Here is a 20,075-nt window from a genome sequence, read left to right on the forward strand (position 1 = left end):
CCAGGTGCCTCATTTTCTTACTTTTAAATAAACTTTTTTACCAACTTTGAAAGATACACATACATCCATATGAACCTATTTACATGTCACATGGAAAAACTTAAAAATACAGAAAATATTAGGAAAAATAAAAATCACTCATAATCTCATAACCCAGAATCTTAGCTGTTGAGAATTTTGGTTTTGTTTTCCACTTCCCAACCCTCCCCCTCCATGTTATAAATGATCTCTTGTATCCTGTCTGTGGCTGGAAATTCAGGACAGGCTTTGACAATCAGGAACTTAAATACTAGAAAAATGTGGAGAAGTAAAGACTGTACAAAATCATCGATGATGAGGGAATTTCCCACCAGCATTCTAAATTTTTATTTTTATTTTTAACATATACTTATTTTTGAGAGAGAGACAGAGACAGAGACAGAGCACGAGTGGAGGAGGGGCAGAGAGAGGGAGACACAGAATCTGAAGCAGGTTCCAGGCTCTAAGCTGTCAGCACAGAGCCTGATGTGGGGCTCGAACTCCCGATCACTCAGGACTTTTCAGACAAGGCGGGACTCCTGCACCTGCGATGAACAGCCCCTGCCCTCCCTCTCGTGCCTCTGCAGGTGGGAAGAAGGCTGAGGACCCTTGCTTCATAGTGTCCCAAGTTCCGCGATTCTTTCGGCCCATGTTTTCGTGTAATTATCCAGAGAGATTCTTGGGGCTTCCGTTTCAAGAGTTGAAATTACATCAGGCCCTACAGTTGCTCTTTGTTTAAAAACTTTAACGTACCGGGGCACCTGCGTGGCTCAGTCAGTCGAGCGTCCGACTTCGGCTCAGATCATGATCTCACGGTTCCGTGAGTTCAAGCCCCACGTGGGGCTGTGTGCTGACAGCTTGGAGCCTTCAGGTTCTGTGTGTGTATCTCTCTCTCTCTGCCCCTCCCCGCTTACACTCTGTCTCTCTCTCTCTCTCCTTCAGAAATAAATAAACATTAAAAAAAAATAATAATAAAAAATTTTAACTTACTTTTTTGATAGGTAATATTTGCAATAAGCAACAAAAGCCAAAAGAGAAAATTGAAAGTAAGCCTTTCGCCATGCCTCGGTCCCCCAGTCCCCTCCTGGGAGGAGAATATTAGTAGTTTTTTACCCTATTTGCATTTTAAAAGAATTTCGCTCCCCTGCTGTAGTGGGAATGTAGGTTGTTATCAGTTTAAGGGAAGGAGCACAACAGAAAACACTGAATAGCCTTCTGTGAAAATCAACCAGACCTGACCATCTTGGGTCAGGTGTATCAAAGTGAATGTGCACCTGCTGCTGAGTTGTGGGTTCGATTTCAGGTTCCATCATCCCTAGAGGGTACATGGTCCTTTCTATAATGACTGCAAAGTCCACATTCTTGTTGTCATGTTGTACTCCTGCTAAATAAGAAGCACTTTAAATGTGTGTTACTGATTATGAAGGCCACACATCTGCAACTTCTATTTTTTATTTTTAGTTTCATTTTTATTTTTTAATATTTATTTATTTTTGAGAGCGAGAGAGAGAGAGAGAGACAGAGTGTAAGCAGGGGAGGGGCAGAGAGAGAGGGAGACACAGGATCGGAAGCAGGCTCCAGGCTGTCAGCACAGAGCCCGACGCGGGGTTTGAACTCATGAACTGCGAGATCATGGCCTGAGCCGAAGTCAGACACTTAACCGGCTGAGCCACCCAGGCTCCCGTCGTGGTTCTGCAACTTTTCGTCTTGCTACTGAATGTGCATTTCTGTTCTAGGAGTTTGACAAAGCCAATGCGCAGAAAGTACAGCAGCTATTCTGGGAGGTGGAAGAAATGTTGTTCGAAGGGAAAGTAAGCCCTCAGACTCAGAATCTAGTGGCCGAATGCAGCGAGTGGGCAAGAAGATCCCTCCACCTGAGGTAGGGAAGTTGTTCCACGGTAATTCTCTGGAATGGGTTTTGCATCCACCTGGTTACTCCTTACCTGGTTAATACAGTTCGTATATTTTGACTGAAAGCAATTGCCTGATCAAAATATGTATCCAGGACACATGTCTTAATTGAGAAAGCATAGTCTTTGAAATGGTGTCTGAGGGAATATTGGGCCCAAGTGCATTCTAATTTGTGAGAAGCAAATCTCGCTCATTTTCAGAAAGGCCTTGCATACGTGACAAATACAGGAATGGGCCGAAACGAGCCTTTACCTTTCACCTTCACTAGTTTGTGAGCAACGCGTCAGTCTTCAGAGCTGAGAACAGTCTTTGGGGTCGGGGTGGGGGAGGAACAGAGTAATTATTTGCCAAGTGATTGAATAGCTGAATTTTACTAACTCATCCAGATTCCTTATGAGAGAGGATAGCTTATTTTTTTTTAATTTGTTTTAATGTTTATTTATTTTTGAGAGACAGAGAGAGTACAGGTTGGGGAGGAACAGAGAGAGAGGGAGACACAGAATCCGAAGCGGGCTCCAGGCTCTGAGCTGTCAGCACAGAGCCCAACGTGGGGCTCGAACCCATGAACCGTGAGATCATGACCTGAGCCGAAGTCGGATGCTCAACTGACTGAGCCACCCAGGTGCCCCAAGGATAGCTCAGTTTGTAATAGCAAAGCTGGAGAATATAGATTGGGTATGGAGAAAAAGCTTTTCTTCCTTCAATTATTCAGCCAGATGCACTTAGGAGAAAAACCCATCTCCGTTATCTGAAGTTCCTTTGTATTACATCTGGAGAGAATAGATTAGATAGAACACCCCGACAAATGTAGAGGGATTTTCTGGTTACCTCAAGTAGGTAACTTAAAAGAAATCTTGACTCAGTCGTTTTTAAAATTTTTTTTTCAACGTTTGTTTATTTATTTTTGGGACAGAGAGAGACAGAGCATGAACGGGGGAGGGGCAGAGAGAGAGGGGGACACAGAATCGGAAACAGGCTCCAGGCTCCGAGCCATCAGCCCAGAGCCCGACGCGGGGCTCGAACTCCCGGACCGCGAGATCGCGACCTGGCTGAAGTCGGACGCTTAACCGACTGCGCCACCCAGGCGCCCCGAGTCGTTTTTAAATCTTCTCTGTTCCGCCCTTCATCAGCCCTCTGTCTTGAAGGGCATCGTACGCCCACCGGTACTCATTGTGGGTGCTGACTTTTCTAGCACAGGGCAGTCACCCAAGAGCCAGGAGCTCAGACCTGCCCCCACCACTCCTGTCCTAAATAGTTCAGACGAAAACGAAGGAGGGGAGGGTGGAAAAAGGAGAGACTGCAAGGAATATAAGCCTGGTATATATGTTTATATAGGTTTATTCATTACGTGGATATTAGTTAACGTGCATAGAGAGCCCCTGTGTGCCCAGCCTTACCCTAGATGTCTGGCTCTGGCATCTCTAAGCCACCCCTCAGCCCTACAGGTGACTATTAGTATCTCTTTCATCCAAAAAACAAACCAGTGAAATCAGTGGCTCAGAGAGCCCGAGAACTCTGCCTCCGATCTTTGCGTCAGTGGCGAGAACAGCCCGTCCTGCGCCCTCGAAGCCCGTGCTTTTTCCGTGACACCATCGCGCTTCTCGTGGACCAGCATGTGCCTCGTCACTTCATACACACGCCTTCAAAGCATCATTTCATCTGACTTGGAACGCCGCAAAACGTGTTGGCCTTTTTCCGAATCAAAAGTGTTCGTAATTTCCCATCTTTTTTCTTTTTTCTGTCTTTCTTTCTTCCCCCCACCCCGCGCAGAGTATTAGGAAGACAGCTCATAGTGCCGACTGATGAAGGATTCCAACATTTCCAGGGTAACGAGCCTAGTTCCACGGTCCACACACCCTTCCTGGATGCCTGCGGACACAAGCACAACAGCAGAGAGTAGGTTCCTATGAGTTACTTTCGAAAGTATTTTTAATTTCATTTTAGTGATACTTTTTTCTTATGTACTTATTTATTTTTTAGGTCTATTTATTTTGAGAGAGAGCGAGCTGGGGAGGGGCAGAGAGAGAGGATTAGAGGGAGAGAACCCCAAGCAGGCTCTGCACTGACTGCCAGCATGAAGCCCCAGGCAGGGCTCAAACTCACAAACCTTGGGATCACGACCTGAGCCGAAACCATGAGTCAGAAGTTTAACCGACTGAGCCACCCAGGCGCCCCCTTTTGTTTTCATTTTTCATTTCCTGCTAGTTATACTCTTCCCATGTCTGTCTTAGCCGTGAGCCTTGGCCCCACTGATTTTGGAAGCTTGGATTTCAGGGAAGGGCAGGGGCAGAGCATTTTTTCACAGGATGCTTCTCATTCTAAATTGATGGTGATGCACCAGTCAGAGTGGCTAAAATTAACAACTCAGGAAACAACAGATGTTGGCGATCGTGTGGAGAAATGGAACCCTCTTACGCTGCTGGTGGGAATGCAAACTGGTGCAGCCGCCCTGGAAAACAGTGTGGAGGTTCCTCAAAAAATTACAAATAGATCTACCCTATGGCCCAGCAATAGCACTGCTAGGAATTTACCCAAGGGATACAGGAGTGCTGATACGTAGGGGCACTTGTACCCCAATGTTTATAAAAGCACTTTCAACAAGAGCCGAATTATGGAAAGAGCCTAAATGTCCATCAATTGACGAATGGATAAAGAAGATGTGGTTTATATATCCAATGGAATACTACTTGGTAATGAGAAAGAATGAAATCCTGCCATTTGCAACAACATGGATGGAACTGGAGGGCACTATGCCAAGTGAAATAAGTCAGGCAGAGAAAGACAGATACCATATGTTTTCACTCATATGTGGAACTTGAGAAACTTAACAGAAGACCATGAGGGAAGGGAAGGGAAGGGAAGGGGAAAAAATAGTTTACAACAGTGAGAGAGGCAAACCGTAAGAGACTCTTAGAGAACAAACTGAGGTTGATAGGATGGGAGGGGGAGAGGGGAAAATGGGTGATGGGCATCCAGGAGGGCACCTGTTGGGATGAGCACTGGGTGTATGTAAGTGATGAATCATGGGAATCTACCCCCCCAAACCAAGAGCACACTGTATACACTGTTATGTTAGCTACCTTGACAATAAATTATAGTTAGAAAAATAAATAAATTGATGGTGATGAGGAGGATGACGATATCAAGGGAGTTGACTTTTGAAGGTTAGATGCGAAACCTTTTGCTAAATGCCAAACCCAAAACTGACCCCTTGTGATGGATCCCAAGCTCCATCACAACAGCAGAAGGAATAAAGCTCTATCCCGTCTTCTCTGGCTCACCAACAGATTTTGATAAATCTCTCCATGCCAGTCACCCATAGTTGGGACTGTGCCAGGATGTCCTTTCACTACAGCAAAAGGGATGCAAACTCATAGAGTAAGTTAAGCTTTTAAGAGGCCCTTAAATGTTGACTGATGCCCGTGTTAAAATGTTGCTTTTAAGGATACGACTTTTATCGAATGTAATAATCAATGATTTTGTTTGTTTGTTTGTTTGTTGGGGATTCTGTACTTTATGGATAAAGACTCGCCCAGATCCTGCAAGCATCGTATTCTTGACGCTCCACACCCCTCACGGAGGCTCTGCTCTTTCCCCACAGGCTGTGCATCTCTGGCTCTCAGATACTCCCAGGGGTGTGCTCTTCCCCTGCACTGCCAGACCCCGCTTGCACGCGGCCTGCTGACTGTTCAGCAGGTTCACCCCTGGAAGAAGAGGTTTACGATGCGGATGGAAAGATGGAAGAATATTTTGCTTTTGACAGAAAAGAAGAGTAAATAGAATTTATTTGACATTGACTTAGTATAATAATATTAACTTTTTTGGCATTTATTTTGATTATCTGCTCATTTGGTGTTTTGCGTAGTTTTTACTTGTCCGAACGATTTTCCATTCTTTTGAGAGTAATATACTCCCCAAAGTGTTTAGATTCCTTTTTTTTTATTTAAAAAAAATTTTTAACGTTTATTCATTTTTGAGAGACAGAGAGAGACAGAGCGTGAGTGGGGGAGGGGCAGAGAGAGAGGGAGACACAGAATCCAAAGCACGCTCCAGGCTCCGAGCTGCCAGCACAGAGCCCGTCGCAGGGCTCAAACTCATGGACTGTGAGGTCATGGCCTGAGCTGAAGTCGGACGCTTAACCAACTGAGCCACCCCGGTGCCCGAAAAGTTTTTAGATTCCTAACAGGATGTGTCTGTGCTAGATCAGTGCTCCCCTTTCTGTTTTGACCATATGGCACAGATGGGGAACAAGAAGTGTGTTTAGCATTCTGGCGAAAGTGGACAAGGCCACCTGAGGACTCCAGGCTGCCCAGAAGGGCACAGGGGAAGGCCCCGTCTCTGCACTAGATACAGAGGCTTAAATTGGTTCCTAGATGAAAGCTACGAAGATTGAATAATAAAAAGTGGTCTTGTGATCGAAAATTGGTAGCAATAAAAAGTAACAATGTACTGTTTATTTATTTTTTTTTAATTTTTTTTTAACGTTTTTATTTATTTTTGGGACAGAGAGAGACAGAGCATGAACGGGGGAGGGGCAGAGAGAGAGGGAGACACAGAATCTGAAACAGGCTCCAGGCTCTGAGCCATCAGCCCAGAGCCTGACGCGGGGCTCGAACTCACAGACCGCGAGATCGTGACCTGGCTGAAGTCGGATGCTCAACCGACTGCGCCACCCAGGCGCCCCAACAATGTACTGTTTAACAGGATGTTACAGGGGCGCCTGGGTGGCGCAGTCGGTTGAGTGTCCGACTTCAGCTCAGGTCACTATCTCGCGGTCCGCGAGTTCGAGCCCCGCGTCAGGCTCTGGGCTGATGGCTCAGAGCCTGGAGCCTGCTTCTGATTCTGTGTCTCCCTCTCTCTGCCCCTCCCCTATTCATGCTCTGTCTCTCTCTGTCTCAAAAATAAATAAACATTAAAAAAAATTTTTTTTAAAAATAAAAAAAACCAGGATGTTATATTTATTTATATATGCATAATATATATATGCATGCATAGTAGATGGATGGATGGATGGATGGATGGATAGATAGATAGCACTGTTTTAACTTGAGCCACTGATACTTTTAGTAATTACAGTGGGTTTTGTTCTTAGGGGTGATGAATGTCTTGAACAGAAATCAGTTCATCGCCATAGGATGAGGCATAAACACGGACTTCCTCCCGTTTCTCCTCACGACTGTATCAGAGATGCGGTGGCTGCGGAAGTGTTTGATCATGTCTGGACAAATGTGGTAGCACTGTTGGAAGAGCTGGTTAGAAAAACTTGGGAAGTTACACTCCCAGGTACTCATCTGCAGCATGTGTCCCCAATGAAAAGAAAAAAAAAAGACCCCCCGTTGCCCAGCTTGGTGGCCCCACCCAGCGTGGCCACACCTGGGATATGGTTGGGTGAGAAAGGAAGTGAGTTTTCCACCCTCCTTCACACGTGATCTTTGATCCCTTCAAAGGGGACATCATCATTTTTTGAGTTCTAAAAATAATATGTGTGCCCTTTTGGAAGAGTAACCTAGAAATACACAAGAAAGGAGCTAAAAGTCACTTTAAAAATCTCTAATAATAGGATAACCTCTCTAATACTGGGATGTTGGTTTTTAAGGGTTTATGGCATTTTTTTTGTAAAGTAAAATGGAAACTCAGATAATTGTACAGTTACTTCATTTAACCTAGCGAAATGTTCTCGAAGCTACTGGAGATCGAGAAGAAACAAATCCTAGAAATGCCAGTGAGGGACAACACTGGCTAATGTTATGTGATCAGTAGGGTAGTGGTCATGTTAATTTAAATATGTTCTTTTCCAACCAAAAGATTAGTTGGGATATTATACAATACCAAGAATTTTTCTTGCCCCGGTGTATAATCCCTAGTTTTCTACCTACCACCGAAATGATAGAACGTGCGTGTGGAAAGCATCACATCAGTCAATTGCCTTGTGGGGTCTCCGTGTTATACAAGGTTCAGTGGCCATCGTAGACTCACGGTAACTCCAGAGCAAATATTCTCTTAGAACAGAGGATTTTAAGTACCTATGTTAGATAATATGTTTCCTAATAATATTGATTTTTCTTTTGTCATTGACGTGGAAGGAAAGAAACAGAAAGAAAAATTGAAAGTAGCTGAGAATAAATCTCCACTTACACTCATTTCTCGTACGAACACCGATGCGTCGAGTGTTCCCCCATCCAGAAGCTCTGAAGCCCGAAGTATATCCCTGGCTTCTCATCTTAATCCACCTCAGGTAGGTGTTTTTCTACTAGTCTCTCTCTTTCCTTCACTATTTTATGGCCTTTATGTCAGAGTGCCTGCCTTTCTATATCGAGTATTTGGGTCTGTCAATTGGACTACTTTAAAAATAATTTGTGGAAAATAAAAATAAAAATAAAAATAATTTGTGTCTAGAGTTTAGTAGCATCACCATATTCTTGAATAGAGACACTCAGATTTGAGACTTCCCACCTGCATTGAGCTGTAGAACTGTTTACATATTTTTATTTAAAAAAATTTTTTTAATGTTTATTTATTTTTGAGAGAGAGAGACAGAGAGAGACAGAGAGAGAGCAGGGGAAGGGCAGAGAGAGGGAGACACAGAATCTGATTCAGGCTCTAGGCTCTGAGCTGTCAGCACAGAGCCCGACGCAGGGTTTGAACTCACGAACCACGAGATCATGACCCGAGCTGAAGTCAGAGGCTTAACTGACTGAGCCACCCAGGTGCTCATCCATGTTTTTAAAGAGAAAAAATGCTTTTCCCCAGCATTTCTAGCCAATATGAAGAATCCAGATGTTCTCCTGTCTTCCCTCCCAAATGATAAAAAAAAAAAAAAGTCAATGAGAATATGTTGGATCCATTCAACATTTATTGAGTTTACATTAAGTGCACTGTATTAGGTATGTTCAGTTGTATCAATCATATACATGAACGAAGCATAGTCCCTGATCAAGTAGAAAGGAAAGCATAATGCAAGTCAGATGCAATACATTGGGTCAGTTCTGTGCAAAACAAAGCCTCAGGAGAATAAAGGAGAGAATGATTCATCCTGACCTGAGCTCGAGCCTTTATGTTTTAGGTTGGAGGTGAAATTTGAACAGAACCACGAAGAAGCAAGTAGGGCTTGCATGGGTAGGAGGTCTGTGTGGGTCATTTCAGGCCAAGCAGAGGCATGGGGGAGTGGGAGGGTGTGTTTGGAGAACAGTGATTGGACGGGGCAGGGTTAAAGGTGGGGCTGCTGGGACCACCGGGGGCATTGGGTCAAGACCAGGGTAGTGAGAGTCAAGAAACTATGGAGGAACTATTTGGGACGTGTCACTTAACTGTTCCAAAGTTGAGTTTCCTTTACCTAGGGAATGATGATAAGACGTTCTCCAAGGTATTGCCGTGAGGATAAAATTCTGTAAACAGGTGAGAGTTCCTAATGCAAAGCCTAGTGCGTACTAGGCACCCAGGACATTTTCCTTGAATTGCTTCCTTAATCAAAGATCTAGTGGAGGGTGGGGCTGGAAAGGCTGATCTTGCCCATGGGAGACCTTCAGTAACACTAAAGAGTTTGGACTTTAGGTTTTGCACAGCTTGTCTTGTGCGGGTGGGGAGCAGAGAAAAAGGACAGGAGGGGTTTCCTGGTCTTGAGGTACATGCAGTTTAGCTGGAGGGAGTCAAGCCAGGCCAAGCAACACTGCACACACGCACACAGGCACACAGGCAAGATGAGGCGGCCAGTAGACAGTAGGGTGGATGAGGGTTTGAGCCACAGAACTACAAGTGTCGGGCCCGATGGCACAATTTATGAGCTCTGTGATCTTGAATCAGTCCCTCAAAGCCTCAGTCTCATAATCGATGGGATCTGTGGGTCAGGAGGCTGAGAGAAGCAAAAGAGATAAGATGCTGAGTACAACGCGTAGGGTAGAGTAGGCACTCAATCAGCGTCAGCTTTCATTGTAACCAGATGCGAATTGTGTATCGTATCATATCATAGCACATCACATCGCATTGTATATTGTAATTTGATATCCTTTAGCTCATAAATGCCCTGGAGAAAAAGATAGCACACCCTCCATAAAGTAGAGTAATACCTGAATTAAATCCTAAATGATACATTAGATTTGGTAAGGCTGAAAGGAAAAAGGAAGATATTCAAGGCAGAGGCAAAACTATGCATCTAGAATAGGAGCACATAAACAGACTACCTTTGCAAAGTGTAGAAGAACACAGGTCTGAATAGGATGTACCGTCAGGGAGTGGTAGTTTAAAATAGAAATATCTAGGTTGGTTAAGTGTCCAGTTGGTTAAGTGTCCAACTTCAGCTCATGTCATGATCTTACTGTTCGTGGGTTCGAGCCCCGTGTGGGGCTCTGTGCCGACAGCTCAGAGCCTTCAGATTCTGTGCCTCCCTCTCGCTCTCTGCCCCTCCCCTGCTCGCACTCTGTCTCTCTCTCTCTCTCAAAAATAAATAAACATTAAAAAAAATCAAATAAAATAGAAATATCTAATAGGGTTGTTTTACTCTGTAGTGTAAGGGCTTTGCAGTAAGACTTCTTTGCTTTTGCTGTTCAAAATACACTTTCAGAATGCTGCCGCTAATTGTATTTTTCTCTGGGCTTTTTAAACTGCTCTGACAGGATCAGCATTGGTTCCCACTTTGCATATTCACATACGCAGTATGAATGGCATAAAAATGGGTGGCTGATGACAGCATAGGAAAGAATCTATAAGTGTTAGGCAAAATATAACTAAGCTCGAAAAATACGGAAAGTTTTCAATCTAAGGAGTTTTTTTACAAGTATTTTCTTTTTGTGGCTTTTAATTTTTTTATTTTTTAATTTTTATTTATTTTTTTTTTAATTTTTTTTTCAACATTTATTTATTTTTGGGACAGAGAGAGACAGAGCATGAACGGGGGAGGGGCAGAGAGAGAGGGAGACACAGAATCGGAAACAGGCTCCAGGCTCCGAGCCATCAGCCCAGAACCTGACGCGGGGCTCGAACTCACGGACTGTGAGATCGTGACCTGGCTGAAATCGGACGTTTAACCGACTGCGCCACCCAGGCGCCCCTAATTTTTTTTATTTTTGAGAAGGACAGAGAGGGCGCAAGCAGGAGAGGGGCAGTGAGAGAGGGAGAATCTTGATCAGACTCCGTGCTGTCAACATAGAGCTGGACATGGGGCTTGAACTCACAAACCATGAGATCATGACCTGAGCTGAAATCAAGAGTTGGACACTTAACTGACTGAGTCATCCAGGCCACCCTCTTTTTATAGCTTTAATGGGCTTCAAAAAAATTTTTTTTACAGCTGATTCATTGTTTTCATTTGGATCAATGTTAAAAGGAAATGAATGGATGACAAAGTTGAAAATAAAGTATTATTAGAGCCTGTTTTGAAATAGTCAAAGTGTTCTAGCAGTAATGACAACAGGTCTTAATTTATTCCGCTAACTTTTTTTTTTTTTTTACATGTTCAGCATGGGGGAAAATGTGCTTGTGGTTGCTACATCTATTCTCGAACTAGAATATGATTCTAGTTCAGAAATCCTGTTTGCCTGAATCAAATGTTGTTTTACATCCTAGCTGGTCATATTGCGGGACCAAATAGGGAATTCGGGATTATTTAGCCCTTCGTGCTTTCCCAGTGTTATTCAGCTTAATTCTCATACAAAGTATGTATCAGTATTCTGGACTTAAAGATTAGGGAATTAAACCTCCAAGTAAGCTTTCCAAGACCACCAGTCAGGAAGCGGTTAGAATTGGGATTCAAATTTAAGGGTCTGACGTCTCGTGTTCGGGTTTCTTCCTAGGCTCTTGTGCCCTTCCTGGCAGCTACCTTCCTCAAGCTGTGAAGGACTTCCTCTGGGAGCAGGCCAGTTAGGAGCTGGGGTGCCCTTTCTTTGCTTCTCCAGATTCTCTCTCTACCTTCTTCACCCTGGTATGCCCTGGCCGCTGGTACATTCTAGCTGTCTGGAGGGCTCCTTCGCCCCATATGGCTCTCAGAGCTCAACGTGGGAGCACAACGTGGGACATTGTTCACTCCTGGCCTCTCTGCCAGGTCGCAGTGGTTGGTGGCGTTTCTCCCTGCAGCTCCCCTTGCCGGATTCCAGAAACTTCTCCCTCCCCTCTTGCCACTCCCGGCTTCCAAGTGGTAATGCGTCCCTACTGTGGCGTTGTTACGTTGTGTTGGGAAATTGAGCCATTCCCTGTTAATTCCTCTTTGCCCGTCTTTATAAAATATAGTCCCTTTTAAAACTTTTCCTCAAACCAGCCCATTGGAGCACGCCTTTGTTTCCTGCTGATTCCCGACAGGCACCAGAGATTGCATTGGCACTGGCTGCCTTTTAACTTTCACTGTCTTTACTCTTCTCAGGTTCATCGCTTCTCCAACAACTTTTATAGTGATTTGAGTTGTGTGATGACAATTCAAGCAAAACCACTTCAGCAGAGACCTACCTGTTTTGCGGATAGAACGCAGTACGTATGCGAAATAACGCAGCCTGCTCTCTAGGCCGCATGCACCTGAGCACGAGGCCTTCAGAAGTCCGCGTGCTAGGCGTGTCTGAGCACACTCAGGGAAGGATACAGCCATGTGTGAGAATGAAAACGCACTGCTCCAATAGCAGCCACAAAAGTGACTTACCGTTAGGTGAGGGTCAATAGATAAGGGGAAGATAGCTGTGAATTCTTAATCTTCTGGGCTATACTGTGTGATTGCAGTCAGGGAGGACCTTAGACCTTATGTTCCTGTGGACGATTCTTCAGTGGAATGGAAGTTGAATTGGTAATGATAGTCTGTCCATTCGTTCAGCCAATATTCAGAAGTATCTGCTTGAGGCGGGCACTCTTCCAGACAGTGCCTCGTAATGGGCACATCTATCTATGCCCTGTTCACCTAATGCTTACAAGCTGAGTAATTAATTTGGCTCCCCCCCCCACCCCTCCCGCCCCCAGGAATGAACAAGAAGGCAAATCACTGGGTGCGGGGGCCAGTGCTCCGTCTGTGGCCCGGCACCGTCTGGGACGAATCTCGGATGCTCGCGGACTCCACGCTTCCGCGAGGAAGACGCCTGCACATCTGAGGCTGCCTTCTCTCACTTCAGACTCCCAGAGGATGAAAACCCCCAGTGTGTGCAGCGATGAAGTTCTAAGGGGAACAAAGCCGTAAGTCTTGTTTCTCTCCTGGGGAACCAGAAGCCGCACGTGACGGAGGATAGAGACGGGGACACCTTCTAAGTAGTTCATTAATTTGAATATTTTCCACGAAATGCATTTCAGTAGTGTAGTTAAGCTGCGTGCTGGAAAGTAAAGTCAGGCAGAGAACCCGCGTTTGTGTCTTTCCAGTTTTTATCTAAATTCTAGTCAGTTAACATGTAGTGTAACGTTGGTTTCAGGAGTAGTATGACTGTTCGTTCTTTTTTATCTCTAAGGCTGTGTTTCACTCTGTGTGGGGGAGTTTCAGAAAAGCTTTTGACCTTAGGGCTCGACATCAAATCATTGCCCTGTTAGAAAGGAACTTGTCTTTTCCTTTATTACAGAGGTACTAGGGAGCAGCCCAGCTTTATCACTTACTCAAGAGTCCAGCAGTCTTTACATTAATAACAGCTAGTGTTTGTCGACAGCTTTCTGTTACCAGCACCAGCGGGACGAGTCACATTTATTATCTGACTTATTCCCTGCCACAAATCTTTTGAGTTAGTACTCGTGGGATCCCAGATCCAAGAGGAGGAGACAGAGGCTGAGAGAAGTTGCATAACTAGCCAAAGCTCCCAGGAAGGAGAGGCAGAGCCTGGGGCTCCCCCGAGGTGCTATGCAGCTTCTGAGACCTCCACTCCCTACCCCCGCCCCCGGACCACTGGCCCCAGGCTTCCTGCAGCAAGGGAGGGAGTCATTAAGGGGGCTGCCTCAGGCTCCCCCTGCAGGGACGGGGTGCATTATCAGCTGCCAGTGCTTAACCAGCAACTGGATTTTTCTGGATGTATTGCACGGAGCCATGTTCAGCTTTGTGATGGATTACTGTGTCTTTCACCCTCCTGAACTGGTATTTCTGGTGTTGTTCGGGTTATCCGGGGTTATTTGCTCTGATAGTTCTTTTCAAGAGCTCTTCCCCTCCTCCAGTCCCACTGTGGCCACTTGGGACCCCTGACCCCATGCCCCAGTCACTGGCACATTGCTGGCCCTCTCCTCCTCCTCCCAGCCCCCCTGGGCTCCACTAACAGGCTTTCATCCAAAACCTTTTCTATTTTCTGTTGAAATCTGTGCCTCCAACTATACCTTCCCTTCCTGTTCTGCCCCTTCCTATCCATACACCATAGACCCGTGTTTTTCAACTGGTTTTTTTTTTTTTTTTCATATTACTGCCATACTAAGAAGCCCTTTTAGACGATCTTTCCTAATTCCTCCCTCACCTGTGGAATTTTAATGCCGCAAATATACCTTACAGTCTATGTACTGTTCTTTATGCCTGTGTTTTATGCATAAAAAAAGTAAGGGTTGGTTTGTCTGTCCCACCAGTAACCAGCGTTTGCCCCTTGGGGGGCAATGTCGCCCTCATTGATACGCATACCTGTTTCCATTACTTCTGATCACCCGCCTTGACTGGGTTCAGCCTTTTTTTCTGTCTGACCCACAACCATGCCAGCTGTGCTGGTCCTTCCCTCGTGGGGATTTTGTTCGTGCCCTTTCACTTTGAGCAAAGTAACCTGCTTTTTTCTACCAAAGTACTCCAAGTTCACAGTGGAACATTAGAATAGTACCAAAACTACAAGCGGGTGTCAAAGGTCACCTGTATGCCTAATACCCAGAAATGTAAAAATGATAGCTGTTGATACATTTACTCCCAATTTTATCTATGGTTACGTTTCTTCTTTTCTTTCCTTTATCTTTTTTCCAATACTACGTTTTCCTACTAATAGAGCTTTTTTCATATCTTTTTCACTTAACATTATTCCTATTTTCCACATTGTTAAATATTTGTGAAAGCATGATTTTAACGACTAGAAATAACATATGGGTATGTGATAACTCTTCACATCTTTTTCCAAGGCTCTTCCCAGAATGGTTCTAACAATCTATAGTCCCACTGGCAGGACGTGAAACTCTTTCCTTGCAGCCTCTAAACTATGGGTAGTATGTGTATTTTAAAACTTGAAAAAAAAATAATAAATAAAAAAATTAAAAAAAAAAATTAAAAAAAAAAAAAAGGGGGCGCCTGGGTGGCGCAGGCGGTTAAGCGTCCCACTTCAGCCAGGTCACGATCTCGCGGTCCGGGAGTTCGAGCCCCGCGTCGGGCTCTGGGCTGATGGCTCAGAGCCTGGAGCCTGTTTCCGATTCTGTGTCTCCCTCTCTCTCTGCCCCTCCCCCGTTCATGCTCTGTCTCTCTCTGTCCCAAAAATAAATAAACGTTGAAAAAAAAAATTTTTAAACTTGATAGCCAGTATGGTCATATTTTAATTTTCATAACTTGATTATTAACGAATCAATGAATTGGAATCTTATTGTAGAATATCCATCTGCATTCTTATGCATGAACCAGACAGTCTTTCCATGTCAGTATCTGGTGGGGAATGTCTATCATCATTACTCTTCTGAACCTTTCCTCACCCTTCCTGACAAAGTCTATGATCTGGTGGTCAAATTCAAAAACGAAAAGTATCACATTGAACCTGATGGCATTAAATCTATTATGTAGGGATGACCGACACTTTCACAATATTTAGTTTTCTCATCAGAGAACATATCTTGCCTCTCCTTTTGATGCCCTTACATAAAGTTTTATAGTTTTCCTCATCGAGGCCCTACACCTTGGTAATTAATTTTATCCTTCATTGATCGCTCCGTTCTCTCAATTTCTACAGCACTTCTATTTAGAATCGTTTACCATAGCCCTTCATTACATCAACTGATTACGTTGTTCTCTAATAACTTCATGGGTTTTCAGGAATTTACAAGCTCCTTAAGAGGAGGAACCAGACCTTCAATTATTTCCGTATCCTGTACAGGGACTAGCATCGCAGAGCAGTCAGTAAATACAGTTCGACAGTCACTGCCGAGCAAGGAGAAGGTGACCGGAGCTGGTGGTCAGTCCCCCTCTTTACATTTGTCTTTCCCACACTCTGCTCATTCTCCTCGAACATTTCTTTTGAAAGGCAGCTGTGATTACCAGTTCCGATGAGGAGCTTTGTGGTGAGGTCTGTCCCCCTGTCTCTGCACCTGGGTGCTCAGTTACATGTTGTTGTGTTTACAGGCAAACTGGCATAGACCGGGGGTCCTCCCCACCGGCTCAGGCTTCAAGAAGCAGGTTACCCCCCATAGGCTCAGAGACTGGTGGGCAGAATGTGGCAGTTCCTGGATCTCGACCTGTTCCTGTAAGACACATTTCATTATATTTAAGTGCACCATTGAGATCGTCTACTGCAAAACAAACAACCACAATATAATTTTGGCCCTTCCGGGGCCAAGTACGAACTCAAGTAACGTACAACGTCTCCCTAATCTGCTTCCTGAAAGTAACTGGCATGCGAGAACTGACGGGAGGTGGGAGGGTCAATTCACTGTCGTGCGAAATGAAAACCGGATTTGAACCGAATCAGAAAGTCCAGGTGTCAAAGAAAATCTGACAGTCAGAATGGTATAGCAAAGAAAATAGCACGACGGTTAGGTCAGGAGACAGGGAGATCTGTGTTTGAGCCCGGCCACCCAAATGTAGTGTAGAAATGAACGTAGTAGAAATGAATCTCCCTGCGCCTTTGTTTTCTGACCCGTAGAAGGGCCACAGTGATTCCTTCCTCAAAGGACTGATATAAGGATGATGTGAATTTATAGATGGGAAATAACGCCTGCGTAAAGTAAGAGCTCTGTAGAACGCCCCTGCCATTTTTATCGGCTCTCATGTTTACGGCTCAGGGGCACCATGTCCGTCGCAATGCGGAGGGAATGTCTTCTTCACCCAGGCTCAACGCAGCCACGTGATGGCAAAAGGTGTGGGGCAGGTGTGGGGCTGCTGGTGTGCATCACCAGATGTCCCCCCACAGTTACAGTGACTCGCCACTTCGCTCTCTTACGAGTAACTAACTCATCTCTATTTCGTAAAACACAGAAGGGCCCCAGTCATGGGAACCTAAAAAGCCTAAGGAGAAAAACCGATGGAATGTTCTCTCTTGCATTCCTTTGCTTCCCTGAGTGCAGCGGCAGAATCCATTCCTAGAAAGGCAAGAATTGCACAGCTTTCGTGTGTAACCTTAGAATGTCGTGGCTTAGAGTAAAATCATAAAGGAAGGCAGACGTCACATTAAAAAAAATAAATAAACCCAAAATTACATTTCTATTATAATTTAATATTGGGTACTTTATGCGGTTCGGGTTTTTAATCCGTATTTACCTATTAGGACACTTGCTTTATCGGGTTAAATAATAAAATGACATAATCAACGTGTGTTTTGACATTTATGCTTGATAGATGTTATACTTCCCAGTATCTAAATATAAGTTTCAGATAAGGGAGTGAGTGGATGAATAAATGAGTGAATGGTTGAAACACAAAGAAAGGAATCTTCTCTTGTCTTTTTTAAGGATTGTGTTTACCTGAAACCAAAACATATTATCCTTTATTTAGTACAGAGGGAGGCATCCACAGAACCGTGTGTTAAGCGCAGTACCTGACAGTTTGGAACGCTCGCCTCTTCGAGAAAGATCTCTGACCGTGGAACAGTTTTCAAGACCCAGCACAACCCATACATTTCGGGTAGGTTGTCTGTTAACCATAAAGTTGACTTTTAAAAATGTCTGAAACGATACGGGGGGCCTGGGTGGGCCAGGCGGTTAAGTGTCTGACTTCAGCTCGGGTGGAGATCTCACAGTGCGTGGGTTCGAGCCCCGCGTCGGGCTGTGTGCTGACAGCTCAGAGCCTGGAGTCTGCTTCCGATTCTGTGTCTCCCTCTCTCTCTCTGCCCCTTCTCACAGTCTTTCTCTCTTTCCCTCTCAAAAATAAACATTAAAAAAAAAAAAGAATCTTGTTTAAAAAAAATACGTGAACAATAAAGCTCACCCCTCATTTTATTTTTCTTCTGACAGTTAGATACTCCTCGAAAAGGTTCACTGACCCTGATGGAATTTGCTGGCCACACATGGACAAGTCAGAGTCTGTTGACAGGTCAGTTTTCTCCACCTGTAAATAAATGAGGTGTGACGTGAAGTTTCAAGTTTTGGAAAGAGAAATGGAAGATCATCTACCTAAGTAGGACTCTTTTGACCACGTAAGAGCAAATTACAAGTGTTTGTCACCCATGGCCAGACACAGAAGTCTCTAGAAAGAGCCACACTTCAAAGATAAGCCCTCGCCTGCTGTTAGTCATAAAGGGGAAAATGCCCAGGGGCGCCTGGGTGGCGCAGTCGGTTAAGCGTCCCACTTCAGCCAGGTCACGATCTCGCGGTCCGTGAGTTCGAGCCCCGCGTCGGGCTCTGGGCTGATGGCTCGGAGCCTGGAGCCTGTTTCCGATTCTGTGTCTCCCTCTCTCTCTGCCCCTCCCCCGTTCATGCTCTGTCTCTTTCTGTCCCAAAAATAAATAAAAACGTTGAAAAAAAAATTTTTTTTAAAAAAAGGGGAAAATGCCCAAATGCTCTGCATTAAACTGGGGCCTCACTCTCAGAAAAAGGAAAATGCTGTCTTAGGAGTCTCATGACAAATCAGTGTCTCTCTCCACAATAACAGTTTTCATGTTTTCTCATCACATCCTCCTCTTAATTCCCTTTAAAGATCTAATTTATAAAAATGCTCCACAAAATTAACACAAATATTCTAAGTATTTTAGAATGGAGAGTTTCACGGATAAATACTTATTTTCAGCCCAGTAACTATTTTTAGAGTAAAGTTTCTCGTCCGAAGCAGGCCAGTGATGTTTTAATTCTCAAAACTGTTACCAGTATTTTTGTTTAAGGAGGCAACATAGTATCATCATGAACTGTGCCACTCTGGAACCCAATGCCAGGTTTCCATCCCACTCACTGAGCTATCTTAGGAGAGCCTCAACCTTCTTGGGCCTCAGTTTCTTCTTTTTATAATAGTCTGGGTTGATCAAGCCATCACTGGAAAAATGTCCGGAGAGGACCTCGCTAGATTCTAGGCATATGTTGTTTGTTCAAGAATTAGGAGTCATTGGGATTATAGGTCATGTGAAATGCACAGGGTAACTTGCTGTGTTAAGGCAAATGCTACAGTTTAAACATAAGTCTAGTAAAATTGAAGCGTTGTGACAACACGCTAATTTTATCACTGTTTACGTCAGCCCTTCTGTAGTTCTGTGGCATAGTGATGTCACGGATGCTTTAGGCTTTTACAGATTCTCTCGAGGAACGCTCAGTGTAGTGGGGAAGATGAGGGGACCGTGAGAGAGGTGAGCAGGACCACCGGCTGGCTGTGCAGATGGGTAAAGGGTCGAGGGGCGGCCCGGAGGGGCCGTGAGCCACGCAAATCGGGATGAGCATCACGCGGTACACGAGACCGATCCCCTGGATGGTCAGTAGACAGTGGTGCCGGCAGAGGGGACGCAGAGAATTTCGATGAGTTTCGTTTGGGAGATCTTGACCGCAGGATGCTAAGTGGAGCTGTCTAATAGTTTACTGGGCACACAGGATGAGAGGTTCCGAGAGGGAACTGGGTTCTGAATTCGTTTGAAATCTGCACATTTAATTTACCCCCCGTACTAAGTCAGTATAGTCTCGTATCAGGAATCTTGTGACTGTTATTACCGACCGTCAGGAGCTTTTCTCATGGCTATAGAAATAACTGAGGTACATCAGAGGTACTTCTGTAATTCTAAGAACTTATTTTCTTTCTTTGTGACAAGCAGGCATGTCATCCCTTAACCTTTGCTTCCAGGTCAAAAAGCACCCAGAACTATTAATTTATCGACATTTGTTCTGTGGCAGAAGAAAAAGAGAAGGGGAGAAACTGAGGGGAATCCCCAACAGTGGCAAGGGTCTCTTAAGGCAGCTGACATTCCTTCTGCCCCCATGAAGCCAGTAGGCCACCAGAACTCACTACTCAGCTTCCTGGGATCCACCTCAGGGTAGAAGGTGCTAGCAAAGCCACCAGCTCTTGGAGGACACAGGGCCAGAACTTAGGCTTAGTGGAGAAGGGGAACAACTTCCTTCCTTCCTTCCTTCCTTCCTTC

General features: G+C 44.7%; 1 protein-coding gene across 2 annotated transcripts in view; it reads left to right on the plus strand.

Annotated features, from left to right (window-relative positions):
* FAM149A (family with sequence similarity 149 member A) overlaps positions 1 to 20,075 on the plus strand; it is a 56,933-nt gene that overhangs the window by 35,562 nt on the left and 1,296 nt on the right. For both annotated transcript variants that reach the window (XM_043559281.1, XM_043559271.1), the window contains exons 4-13: positions 1,755 to 1,897; positions 3,700 to 3,825; positions 5,531 to 5,701; positions 7,022 to 7,212; positions 8,013 to 8,164; positions 12,278 to 12,381; positions 12,859 to 13,068; positions 16,151 to 16,271; positions 17,519 to 17,647; positions 17,977 to 18,055. In XM_043559281.1, the coding sequence (XP_043415216.1) occupies positions 1,755 to 1,897; positions 3,700 to 3,825; positions 5,531 to 5,701; positions 7,022 to 7,212; positions 8,013 to 8,164; positions 12,278 to 12,381; positions 12,859 to 13,068; positions 16,151 to 16,271; positions 17,519 to 17,647; positions 17,977 to 18,055 (1,426 nt within the window). The remainder of the gene's footprint in view (positions 1 to 1,754; positions 1,898 to 3,699; positions 3,826 to 5,530; positions 5,702 to 7,021; positions 7,213 to 8,012; positions 8,165 to 12,277; positions 12,382 to 12,858; positions 13,069 to 16,150; positions 16,272 to 17,518; positions 17,648 to 17,976; positions 18,056 to 20,075) is intronic.

The sequence above is a fragment of the Prionailurus bengalensis genome, chromosome B1 (assembly GCF_016509475.1).
Source record: "Prionailurus bengalensis isolate Pbe53 chromosome B1, Fcat_Pben_1.1_paternal_pri, whole genome shotgun sequence".
Taxonomy (NCBI): Eukaryota; Metazoa; Chordata; class Mammalia; order Carnivora; family Felidae; genus Prionailurus; species Prionailurus bengalensis.